We start from the raw sequence: 12,853 nt of genomic DNA on the forward strand, positions 1-12,853 counted from the left end.
TTTGTTTTATGATTCTGACTGTGTGTGTGTGTGTGTGTGTGTGTGTGTGTGTGTGTGTGTGTGTGTGTGTGTGTGTGTGTGTGTGTGTGTGTGTGTGTGTGTGTGTGTGTGTGCGCGCGCGCGTTTTCTAGCAGTTCCCATTGAGGAGACAGTGAAGATCAAGAAAGCTGAAGTAAAAGAGGAAATCCCAACAAAAGGTACAACAGAGCTGAACATCTCGTGTCCTACTTACTACTGTCTACTGTGTTCTTGTACTACACCATCTACTGTACTAACTTTTCAGATGTTTTATATTTTATGCCTTGTTTTCTTCTGCTGCATTTCTCTGCTTCACAGCATCTCTCTCCCTTGTGATGGTAATAACACTTTTGTCTTTTAATTTCCCAAAGTTGAGAAAAAGCCTAAAGAGCAGCTGACACCAGCTGTAAAAGAACCGTCACCACCGAAAGGTACCAACATACCATAGAAATTTATAAGCATGTAAATGGTTATTAATTTCATTTCTAGCTTTCTTGCTTTTACACATTTCAAACAGATCTGCTGTATTGACTGTAATTTGTGTCTATATGTCTGTCTTTTACTGCCTAAACTCCTTTAAGGTTGCTTTAACTTCACTTTTACACAATTTTCACAATTTAATTTAAGTGCCCGAGGCCAGAAAGCCAGTGGAGGAAAAGGTTCCTGTGGTTTCAGTCCCAGAAAAAGATGTTCCTGTTGCCAAAGGTAGGAATGGTGGATTTTTAACCAGTCTGTTTTGAACATCCGCCATCTTTGTTGATGGTATAGTCCTTGGATCCACTTGCATAACTGGGGCCAAACAGCAAAGCTGTGGGCACCCACAGTGATTCTAGGTTTTCTTATTAGATCATCATCATTATCATCATCCACTTTCCTCTTCAATGGGAGTCTGTGGCAGCCCCTAGAACTGTCTGGTCAAAGGTTGTGAAATTTGGCAGCCATTCTCAGAACAGTCCCATTATCATTTTCACCAAGTTATTTGCCACTAGCTTTAGCACTCTAGCACCACCATTGTGGCAAAGTTGGACTTGCATTTGCAACTGTAACTTGTGACCTGTGTGGCCGATTTTGGAACTCCATTGGAATCCTTGGATCTAGCCAAGTTCAACACATCCTATTTTCTGCCAAATTGGATTTTATGGAAATCTTTTAAAAGTTTTCATGTGTTACAATGTTTGTCCAACATTCACCAGAATTGACTCAGTCCAAGACTCAGAGAAGTTCTCAGATGGATTTTTGATTTTCCAAAGTGCTTGCCTGACAGAGCCAATCAATATCGGTGGCAGAGTCAACAAACAGGAAATGAGCTCATGTTTCGGCAACAGTTTAGTCTATCAAAGGCAAACCAAATCATAAAGCTTAGTACATATGATCTTCAGATCAAGCCTCACAAAAGTTTTCATGTTTCATTTTGGTTTGCGAAAGCATTTGCCTGCAGCAATTAATCAAACTTGATGGGAAAGCTGCAAAAAAGATATTGAGCTTATGTCTCAGCAAGGTTTTCTCCTGTGAAGACCAAAGTTCACAGTAGTCTTTTGGACTCCTCACTGCGGACGCACAGGCAATTTTTTTTTTTCTGTAATTAACAAAACTGTGTTTTACCATACAACTGGCAGATCTCAACACATTCTCGCAACTTGTTTCCCAGCAACTGTTGCATCTCGCTGCTTGGCCCCCTCTTTAAATTTGTTATGATCAGTTCTCTTCTATTTGTTGTCTCTTTTAATTATTGTGTGTTTGAATGTTTCCTAAAAGAAACAGAGGAAGTTAAGCTGCCTACGCCCCCACCACCTGCTGAGAAGCCTGCAGTGCCAAAGAAAGGTACTTTATTTTCAGTCTGACTTTAGTGTAACCTTCATCTTTCTTTTTGCACTTTACCAGTATCTGCTTTTTATGTCACACTATTTCTAATATCATTCTTCATCAGTTTCTATCATCCTGTTGATTTTCTTATTCTTAAAGCACTGTTTGCTGAATTATAGATTCAGCCCTGACTTAATGCTAACAGCTACTATTTGTTACCCACTTGAAGATGAACCCAAGCCTCAGGTACCAGCAGAGCCCAAAATAGTGGCGCCTGCAGCTAAGCCTGAGCCTGGGCCCAAGCCCAAGCCCAAACCAAAAGCAGAACCAGAACCAAAGCCTCAGCCTACACAAGTTCACAAAGAAGAGGCCAAAGTTAAAACTGGAGATATTCCTGAGCAGGAGCCCAAAGTTAAGCCACCATCCAAAGGTATTTCCGTGTTTTGGTTGGATGTTTGTGTTGAGCTTTTAGTCTCCTGTGTGCATTTGTTTCTATCTTAAGTATTAAGATGTCTTAACTATTTGTTTAGCTTCAAGTGGAAGCAAAGTCTTTGACTGCCTTTGCTTTATCTAAACCGATATGAATGTTGCTTTAAGCTCCTGAAGAAGCTGCAAAACCAGAGCCATCAAAGACCAGGCGTGAGCCAGCTGAAACCAAGCCAGAACCAGAAAAAACAAAACCTTCTTTAACAAAACCGGAACCAAAGTTAGAGCCTGTGGTGGTTACCAAACCTGAACCTGTGGTGAAAAAATCTGAAGCAGAAATAAGAGCACCGGAGCCTGTGGTGCCAAAACCAGAACCCCCAGTGACCAAACCAGAACCAACTCCTGCACCAAAAGAACCTACGAAGAAAGGTATACAAAACGTCTGGGTGAGATGTGGCTATGGAGTTTTTCTTAATCTGGTGTTTTCTTAATCTTCTTAAGTCCACTGTCCAACTTTAATTAATCTCACGTGTCGTTACAATTAGTGACTTTTGAGTTTAGATGGTAGTGCAAACAAATAAGGTTTTTTAACCTTTGGACACCTGTTTTATATTTGTGTCTTATTATTAGATGACACAATGCATCCATGACTAGCAGCAGCAATATCTGCTGACTGCATATGTAGCTATATTTTAATAATAATAATAATAATAAACAGTATGTTCTTTTAAAGCATCAGAAGAACCAACAAAGAAGGAGGTGGTTTTAACTCCAATCCCACCACCCCCACCCCCACCTCCACTTACAGTACCACAAAAGATTGAGAGAGAGGAAGAAGCACCACACAAGAAACCTGTGGGAATTAAAGGTACCTGAAGATCATTCAGCTTTCAATAATCCTACAACTTCTAACTTCTAGAACTTCAGTAACCTAAACTCTTGTACTCGTCTCCAACTCTTCAGCTTCTGTAGCTTATGTGGCTAACGTCTAACCTCTTGCTCACAGTTACTGTGATGGGATGCATGTCGTTGCTGCTTGTTGTAATAATTCTTGCTCTGCACTCGATAGAGTGATTGATTTTTTCTATCCTTAATGAAACTCTCCAATTTGAATTTGCTAAAAGCCCTCTAATATTTGTCAATGGTACTCTTTAAAGTCCTCGTGGAGGAAAAAATACCTGAGCCTCCAAAAGCAGCCAAGACACCAGAACCTGCTGTTGTTCCTACTAAGGAAGAACCAACAAAGAAAGAGAAAGGTACTTTCATGTTTCACATATGACGTTTCTTTAATACCATCTCAGGAGTCTCTTTAAGTAAAAAAAGTAAAAAAAATGCTCAAAAGCTCAGACCAAACTCAAAATACCAAGATACATTCAATTTCATTGATATTTCATCTTTCCCTGATGGTTTCCACTGCCAGATAAAAAAGGTAAACATTTGCACTGTAAAAAAAAATAGATGTCTTACTGGTAGGCAATAAAATCAATACAATAAAATGTCCTTATCATATATTATTCTCCATAGAGTGACCCTTTTAGGTTTTAATGACTTCATGAGCTTTTCTCATCTTACAAAAGATCATTTGAATAAGCACGTCCTTTCTTCTGGGAAAGCTCATTTTCTCTTCCTTATTGTCATGTCTTGTACATGTTCTTGTGTCAAACCCTCTTAAAGCTTTGAAGCCCAAACCTAAACCCATACCTGAAAAAATTTCTCAGAAGGTGTTTGATGAGGTTGTTGTGTTGGAGACTGAACCTGTGAAGCATCTTGACAAAATACCTGAATCAATACCTGAGAGACCCTTTCCCGGGAAAGCTGATGTGAAGGAAAAGACCCCTGAGAAGGTCTCAGAGAAACTACTGAAACCTGAGAAAAGTGTGGAGGAAATTCCAAAGATGGTGCCAGAAAAAGTACCTGAGAAAGTGCCAAAAAAGCCACCTGAGGAAAAAGTCCCAGAGGCGCCTGTAAAAGTTCCTCCGGAGGTGGCTGAAGAATATTTGATCACTGAGAAGCAGCCATCTGTAAACGCTGAGGAAGTAAAACGTGAGCTCATGTCTAAGAAGCTAACAGAGAGAATCTCTGCTGACAAAACAGTTCCCATAAAGACCCCTGATAAAATATCTGATAAGGTCCCTGAGGCCAAACCTAAACGAGAGGTAGAAGAAACTCTTCCTAAAGGTACCGCAGATCTCACCTCTTTCTGTCTTTCCTTGTATCTTCATCATGCATGCGTGAGCTCACATCAAGACAGCCAAATGAACTGAAGCCAGAATCTCAACAATTACACCACCCTGAGTCTTTGGCCCAGTTAAATGTTATATTCAGATATGACATTCTGATTGCCTAATATTTTTGCAAACCTTTGTCTTGATCAGGTAAAAGTATCACATGAAGTGCCGTATTTAAGTTTTCAGTGAAGGGAATTCATTACATCTTTATTGAGGTTTTAACGCAGCAATCTTTTCATAGCTTTTTGTTGGTGCAAAGCTTCTTTGAATAAAGGTAAAAAAAGTGAGGTAGCATAAAAGTACTAATTTGACCTCAGTAATGAGTCTATAGTAGATGTTCTGCCTAAGAATGTATCATAAAGTCCTGGTGATAGGGAACTGGCTCACATCTTTGTGTTATCTAATGTGTCCTGCTGTTTCTGTATGTTTGTTAACTGTCTAAATTTTTCTCTTTCAAAATGATATTCTTCACCACATACTTGGAACAAAACTTGATTCACTGTTTAAAAGAAATGGAAGCTAAGAAGATCGAGAGGATTGTGTACACAGAAGCTGAACAGGAGACAAAAAGCGCTCCTGCTGAAAAAGGTACTGCCAAAGGTACACAATGGATCTTAAACACATTTTATTCTTTAATGCTTGACACAACAACTGGATTGTCACCTAAAGCATTTGCCTCTTCATCTCTGTGTTGTCTCCTAACACTGATGCTTGTCTTTGTGTTTTGCTGTCAAATCTTGGCGCCGCCACATGACGCCTCTTCTTCAACACCTCTTGAAACATCTAGCAGATATAAGTGTTGTGAAGATTGAGGAAGGAAAAAGGAAAAGGACAGGAGCTCAGAAGATACAGGAAATTTATTACATTACGGAACAAGTGTCTTCCACAGAAGAGATCTGGGAGCATGAAAGTGTAGTGGAAGAACATGCTGAAGTATTGTATGAAGATGTGCCTCCTCTGAGCCAGACAACTGTGGTGTTATCAGAAATTGATGTCCTAAGTGCAACAGAAAAGCAGAGGCAAAGAGACAAAAGGTCTGAACTGATAGATGAGATATCTGGTAGTGACACTTCAAAGAGGAAAGAAAGCAGCGTGACTAAACAAAAAGACATCCCAAAAAAACTTGAAGCTGTAGTTTTAGTCCAGGAAACTGAAACTAACCAGAGTGTCACAATACTACAAGACAAACTCACCAAAGAGAAAACTGAAGAGGAGTATTTTGTCAAGACAGTTGAGTCACCAACAAAGAAAATTTCCGATGAACGGAAAGACAGCACATCAGTCGGCCACCAAACAGGCAAAACAACCATCTCCAGACACGAAACAAGTGTTGGACCTGAAACGAGACAGATAAGCACTGAAACAGAACCCAAAGAGAGACGCACAAAAGAAAAATCAGAGGAGCCCGTTTCATTCAAAGACACAGAGTCACTGAAAGATATCACACTGGGGACAATGAAACCTTCCTCAGTTATTACCACAGAAGCAAGAAAACAGGGCGAAGTGGAAACAAAGGATTCAGCCAAAGTCCCCTTTAAGAAAACGGTTCATCATGATGCTGACATATTATCAGTGATTCCACATGAAATACACAGCAAGAAAGGTGCAGAGATGACAGGTGTGCAGAGTGAGGTCACAGCTGAGGCTACAGGAACAAAAATGATTCCCACTGCAGTGAAAATGCAAATTGTAGAAGGGAGCAGAAAAGAGGAAAGGCAAATCAAAACACCCTTCATTTCTAAGTCCCCTGAATATGAACAAACTGCCACAGAAAAAGCATCAGTTACAACACAGAAGGTAGCTGAAAAGAAACAAGAGATTCAATCTGAGGAAAGGTTTTATGCAGAAATAGAGAAGGTTGCTGAAAAACACTCAGTAACAGATACTGAAATGAGAAAGCCAAAAGTGATCAGACAGGAGGGTCAGTTTGAGTCTGTTGCTGCAAAAACTGAAGAGGGATACAAGACAAAACAGAAATCCAAAGACTTCCCTCATCAGATTGTTGACACTAAGAAAACAGAAGAACCTTTACCTGGGGGCACTGTTCAGACAGCAGTGCCATTAAAACCAGAAGAGACGAAAAGGATTCCCTCACAAAAATCTTCCGGAGGTACCAGGCAAAAATCTCATCATTTCATTCTTAATCTGTTTCATTTGACTCCATGTTTGCCTGCAGTCTTTGTTCTTCTTTATGCTTAGTCGACCACCAAAGGTCATCATTTCAGTTTGAGGCCATAATCAACCTCATTTTGTAAACCTCTCTTCATATCACATAACTGGTCTTTTTTCATTTCTTTTTTCCTGTCCTCTGTTGATCTAGTAAAACCTGCTGATGCCTTGTTTGAAATAAAACTGATTCTTTTTTAAATAAACAGAAGACAAGATTTCCACTGCTGCTCCTGATGCTTTGCCTCCTGAAAAAGAAGTTGCAGCAAAAGGAAAAAGACAAGAGAGAGGTACAATGACAGCACATTTCCTGTCTGTTATTTTCAGCTCCTGATGCCCCTTATTATGTCTGAGTCTGTCTTGTTTAACTCCAAATTGTTGTGTTTGTATTTTTTTTTCCTAATCTCTTGGCACCGCTACATGGTGCTTTCTTGTCACACCTGTTAAATCTTCCAATGGCAAGCAACCACTGCTGGTCTTTTAAAGGAGATGAAGAGAGCAGGAGCTCAAGTCAGCCAAAAGGATTTAATATCAGAATCATTCTCTGTGGAGAAGAACGTGGAAAGAGAAGAGAAAAAAGATAAACACCTAATAAACCACAAAGACAATAAAGACATTCTCAGCAAAAATATTAAATCTGTGCTGCAAGAAGGCATGTTAACAACTTTACAAGCACCCAAGGATGCATCTGAAATACATGGTGATATTTCTGTTACTGGTGGTCTCAAGGCAACAAAAAAGACTAAAGAAAATGTGAACGATAAAACAAAATTACCAGTTAGTAAAAGTGATTTATCGAGAATGACAGGAGGTGAGCCATTAGAAAAAGACAGTTTCCAGAAGAGATCAAATGAGCAAGAAGAAAAACATTTACAGGTTGGAATTAATGAAACGTCCTCAAAATTACAAGAAACTGATTCTTTAAAAGCTTTTAGGCCAACAGAAAATGTACCTTCAAAACCTACACTGCTTAACTCTGAGGGAGTGCTGATTACTACTGAGGACATCAAATCAAAGGCAACAATAACTGCCACCCCCAAAACATCAGCTAAGAAATCAGACGGACAGTTGATGATTGCACAGCCCACACAGTCAACAGAATTACTGCCTGAAACAGGGAAGGAACCTGAAAATAAGGTCAAAGAAATCCAACCTGAATGTTTCCTAGATCTTCAATGTAAAGAAATGCAAAAGGAAAAAATCGAGCATTTAAAAGAGAAAAGATCAGACAAGAAATTGTCAACAAAGAAACAGAGTCTGAAGAAAAAAATCACGGCTAAACATTTACTGGAGGAAGAACATGTTAGAGGATATATTGAACCACATGGAAAATTGCAAAGATCAGAGGAGGGTCAAAAACAGAAGATACAACCCATACAAGAAAATGACCAGACTGAAAGAACAAATCTAGAATTTGATAGCACTCAGCTGAGAACAGGTAGACTGAAAGAGCCAAAACTCAAACCAACCATGAAACTTGAGGAATCACTGATAGCAGGAGTTGCATATAATCAGGAGGTGAGCGAGTCCAACGATTCTGTAAAGAAAGCAGAAATAGTTAAAGACAGCTGCCCGATACTACTTAAATCTGACAGAGATGCAGATGGAATTGCCACTCCCAATAAACAGGAGAAACATAGTAGAAATGAACAGGTTGAAAGAAAAGCTACAGATACACCTGTGGTGAAACGATCTGTGATGGGTACCCGCGAAAAACAGGATCGAATTAAAGAATTTGTCACAGAGCCTGCCAACATTGATAGAACAGCGAGCAAAGCTGTAGCTCAACAACAGCTGGAAAAGAAATTTACCAAAAGTCAAGGAATTGTGGTTGAAGAAGACCAGTTGAAGGTCAACACAATTAAAAATAAAACTTTTAAAGTTACACCACTGAAAGTGATGAAAACAACAAAGGAAGAAACTGAGAGGAACCTTACAGTTAGGCCTTTAATAGAGGAAACTTCTAAAAACTTGGAGGAAAAAGTTGCTCCTGACAAATGTGCAAAAATTCAAGAGCATGGCTTTAAACCAGCTTCAGAGAGCATTTCTCAGAAGCAAATAATGTCCCCAAAGGTGACAAGACAAACATTTTCCAAAGCTAACAAGACAGAGGTTGAACAAAATCCATCAGTAGCAATCACTAGTAAGGACAAAATGCAAAATGTAAGTCCTATTGAAGGTGGAACATTGGAAAAACAAATGGAAAAACTCTCTGCCATAGTTGATGTGGAAATTTATAAAGCAGAGAAAGAATCAGAGAAGCAAAAAGTTACGAAACCTCAAGGCATTATAGCTGAAAAGGACCAGTTAAAGATTAGCTTAGTTAAAGACGAAACCTTTAAAGTTTCTCCTTCTGAACATATCAAAATGACACATGAACAAATTGAGAGAAAGTTATCAGTTACTGGCGTGATCGAGGAAATGTCTGAAGAATTGGAGGCTGCCCCAGGTAATCTGTCAGCCATCAGACAAACTGAATTTGCCATAGCTGATGAGGGGGATAGCACTCAAAAAGAATCAGCAATGCTGAAGGAGATGCAAAAAGTAGCTGAAATTAAAGAAGCAGGTTACAGGAAACTTCCAACAAATGTCCCAGATCAGTATAAAATGAATGAGAAGATAAAAAGGCAGGACCAAATTGATATTTTAGCTACAGAGGCAAATTCCTCAGAAGAGCATGAAAAATATGGTGAAATCAAAACAATCGTTAATGACAGAGAAGCAGGAACAGAGGACATGATCCAGTTTGAAACCATTCATCCAAAGGAAGATATGTCACAGACAAAGAAAAGAGAGAGCTCATCAAAAATGACTGACAAAATTAGAACAATGGGGGAGATAAAGAAAGACAAACCAAATGCATCTGGTCTACCTGAAGAGAAGAAAAGGCGAGAACAAACTGAAACAAAGGCAGAAATGAAATCTGAGCTGGAAGAAAAAATGGAGAGGTTTGGGGACACTTCTCTAGTAAAAGACATTTCTCACAAATTAGTTGGAACTCACAAGATGACATTTGAGGAAATTAAAGGTGAAACTGACAAATTCCCTAAAACTCCGGCGGCAAAACTAAGCATTCAAGAAAAAGAAAACAATATTTTTTTTGCAGCTCTACCAGAAAAAACATATGAAGAACAAACTACAGGAGAGAACCAGTCAGAGACAGTGACAGCTAAGGATGGCAATGTTACTAAATCTGAATCACCAGAATCAGAAGAACAGTGTAAGAGAATGTTAGAGCTTGCATCTGAAAAATCTCAGCTAGTAAAAGATGGCGACTCTGTATCAGATACTGAACATTTTAGAGTTGAACAAGTCAAGATCAAGGAATCAATAAATAAAGATAAACCAAAGAAATCTGAAATTAAAGGAAAGATTTCAACAGCAGCTGAACCAGAAGACATTTTAGTAGAGAAAGTTGACGAAACATCAGAGACTATACCCAAAGATCTGCCATCAAGCACATTAAAATCCCTGAAAGAGAGAGGGCAGAGTTTGGGCAAAAGCACAAAATTATCTTCAGAGGTTGTACAGTCTAAGACTGCTGTTGTAAAAGATAAATATGGAAGTGTTACTCCACTTGATGGAATAAATACAAAACAGGAACATGTTGAAAGAAGTGTTTCTCTCCTACCTGTGATGGAGGCTGCATCTGAAAGATCTAAGATAGGCAAAGATCACCACATAAAATCAGACATTTTTCAGCCCTATGTCACACCTAATGAGCAAGTGGAAGGAAGTGCATTGGATATTTCTCTAAAAAGAAACAAGTCTCTGAAGGGCATGAAAGACATCACTGCTAAAGTGCAGCCAAAGGCAGATGTAGTTCAAGATAAAACAGATTTCAGTCCCATTACAGAGAAATTACCTCACAAGCATGAACAAAGTGAACAAAAGGCCCAAGTTGCATCTGAGCCAAAGGTAAAATATGAGTACTCCATGATGGTGCAAAAAGCTCCTGAGAAATGCATAATAACAGACACAACCACCACAGCTCTAGAGTTTGAACACAAGCCAAAGCAAACTGAAACAAAGACAGAAATAGATACGAAGCACATTCAATCAGAGAAATCCAAATCCCTAAAAGAGAAGGAACAGAAGGCAGAAAAAGGTATTACCCTTCATGAACTGCAGTCAAGGACTGTCATTATTGATGAACTTAGAAAGGCTGCTCCACTTGAAGTAACAGAAACTGAGCAAGCTGAGAGAAGAATGTCAGTTTCACCTGTGATGGAGTTTGCATCTGAAAAATATTTTTTAAATAAAGATGGAGATTTAAAAGTAGACTCTCTTCAAAGATTTGCATCAAGGAAAGAGAACATCAATGAATTACCGAGTCCCAAATCTGCCAAGGAAAATGTAACTGAACAGCAAAAGATTGCAGATAAAGACATTCTGCAAGAAGTATTCCCAAGTCAATTAAAAATTGAAAAAGTTGCATGCAGACAAAATGCAATAGAAGAAACATTGGTAAGAGAAAATACTACAGCAAAGGAGGCTGTCAGAGACCATTCACAAAGACAACAGGAAGTTAAATATATTATTACATCCTCAAAGAAACCAGATTATCTGAAAGACCAAGAACAGGTTCCAGACAAAGACATTCAGTCTAAAACAGAAATGATTAAAGGCAGTGTTCTTACTGTAGATACAAAGCAGCAACAAAGAGGAAGACAGGCTTCAATGACCCCTGTAATGGAGGTCAAACATGAAAAACAATTAACTGCAGAAGAGCAAGACATTTCATTAGAGCCTCAACGAAGGTATATTTTACCAGATTATCCTGTGAAAGAAATTCCATCAAGAAAAAGTGAATTTTATATCAAAGAGAAATCCACATATGATGCTAGGCAGAAATTAGATGAAAATGAAGAGATTAAAGAACGTAAGTCCAAGGTTGAAACACTTGGTGACAACACTATGAAAAAACACACAATTACAGCAGAGTCTAAAACAAAAAACTTACTGGAAGGTCGATATTCTTCAGTAAGACACACTGGGATTGGAGACGCTCACACAGAGGCTGAAAAACAGTTCCTGTGTGACAATGACGTTGCCATAGGAGCACGTCAGTCAAAGATAGTGACAGGTAAAGCTGATACAGCTACAGTTAGACCTACTGAAGGAACAGAAGTGAAAGTGGAACTTACTGAAAGTAAAGCTAAAGTAACACCTGCAACTGAAGTGACATCTAAACAATCGCTCATGGCAGGTAACGGAGCAGAAAAATACACCAAAATAGAAAATCTCAAAGAAAGAGTTGTAACAACAAAGTGTACAGAAACAAGTCTGTCAGCTGAAATAGATGCTAAATGCGAAGAACAAAAAGTCAAAGGAGCCACTGAAGAAGAACAAATCAAAGTGCCACAGCTAATTACACCAATAAAAAGAAGCAAAGTGCATCAATCACAAGAGACAGTTAGTGAACAGGTGAAACTTTCCAAAATGTACGCGCCTGCAATGCCAGATTCAAAGGCTAATACTGATGTAATGTACAGCCATGAGCCTTCAGTAACGGATAAAACCAAGTCAAAGATAGCTGAGGAAAAGACTGGTGACACACCAGGATATGTGCATAGGAAAAAACAAGCAGCAGTCCTGCATGCTACATCTCCTCAAGAAGTTGAAGCCATTGCCAGAAAGAAGGCAGAAGCTCAAGGGATTCAGTCCATCACAGACACAAAGGGTGTGACTATGGAACCAGAAGAGAGAGAAAACGTCTTCCTTCAGGAAATGTCCGGAGGTATAGAGGACAAAAAGAAATATGTCACTGAGCACGTGTTTTTGATGTGAGCACCAGTCTTTTGCATTTCCCTGTTTTGATTCTTACAATTATTTTGCCAATTCATAACTCTTTGTCTTCACCATTTCAAGAGGATGCACATGTCATATCACCCATTTTGTCTGGGCACAAACTGTTCTCATTGTGGCAAGAATATGTTGACTGTTGTGCTGTCAACTTAGACAGTCTCTTTTGGTTTCTTATCACTACAGTTATCACCAAAGGTTTATGCTGTATGCTGGGTTTTTCCTCACAGCTCCTTCTAATTCTGTATTTGTTGTGTTTATGTGTTTTTCAAGATGATTTGGAGACATTTTCATGTCAGTCAGTTTGACTCAGTCATCCAGAGTTTTGTCTTCATGGTTTTTTGGTTCTTAAATGGTCCCATCCTCATCACATCAGTGTTGGGGAGACTCTGATTTTCTTGTATTTC

At 39.0% G+C, this 12,853-nt stretch overlaps 1 protein-coding gene across 1 annotated transcript in view; it reads left to right on the forward strand.

Moving 5' to 3' along the window:
* The window catches only part of ttn.2 (titin, tandem duplicate 2), a 266,459-nt gene that overhangs the window by 100,609 nt on the left and 152,997 nt on the right, over positions 1-12,853 (forward strand). Inside the window, exons 80-89 of the mRNA XM_030724391.1 lie at positions 132-197; positions 390-449; positions 646-723; positions 1,774-1,839; positions 2,051-2,251; positions 2,419-2,676; positions 2,981-3,115; positions 3,405-3,503; positions 3,922-4,425; positions 4,986-5,063. Coding sequence (XP_030580251.1) covers positions 132-197; positions 390-449; positions 646-723; positions 1,774-1,839; positions 2,051-2,251; positions 2,419-2,676; positions 2,981-3,115; positions 3,405-3,503; positions 3,922-4,425; positions 4,986-5,063 — 1,545 coding nt within the window. The remainder of the gene's footprint in view (positions 1-131; positions 198-389; positions 450-645; positions 724-1,773; positions 1,840-2,050; positions 2,252-2,418; positions 2,677-2,980; positions 3,116-3,404; positions 3,504-3,921; positions 4,426-4,985; positions 5,064-12,853) is intronic.

The sequence above is a fragment of the Archocentrus centrarchus genome, unplaced genomic scaffold (assembly GCF_007364275.1).
Source record: "Archocentrus centrarchus isolate MPI-CPG fArcCen1 unplaced genomic scaffold, fArcCen1 scaffold_36_ctg1, whole genome shotgun sequence".
In the NCBI taxonomy this organism is placed as follows: Eukaryota; Metazoa; Chordata; class Actinopteri; order Cichliformes; family Cichlidae; genus Archocentrus; species Archocentrus centrarchus.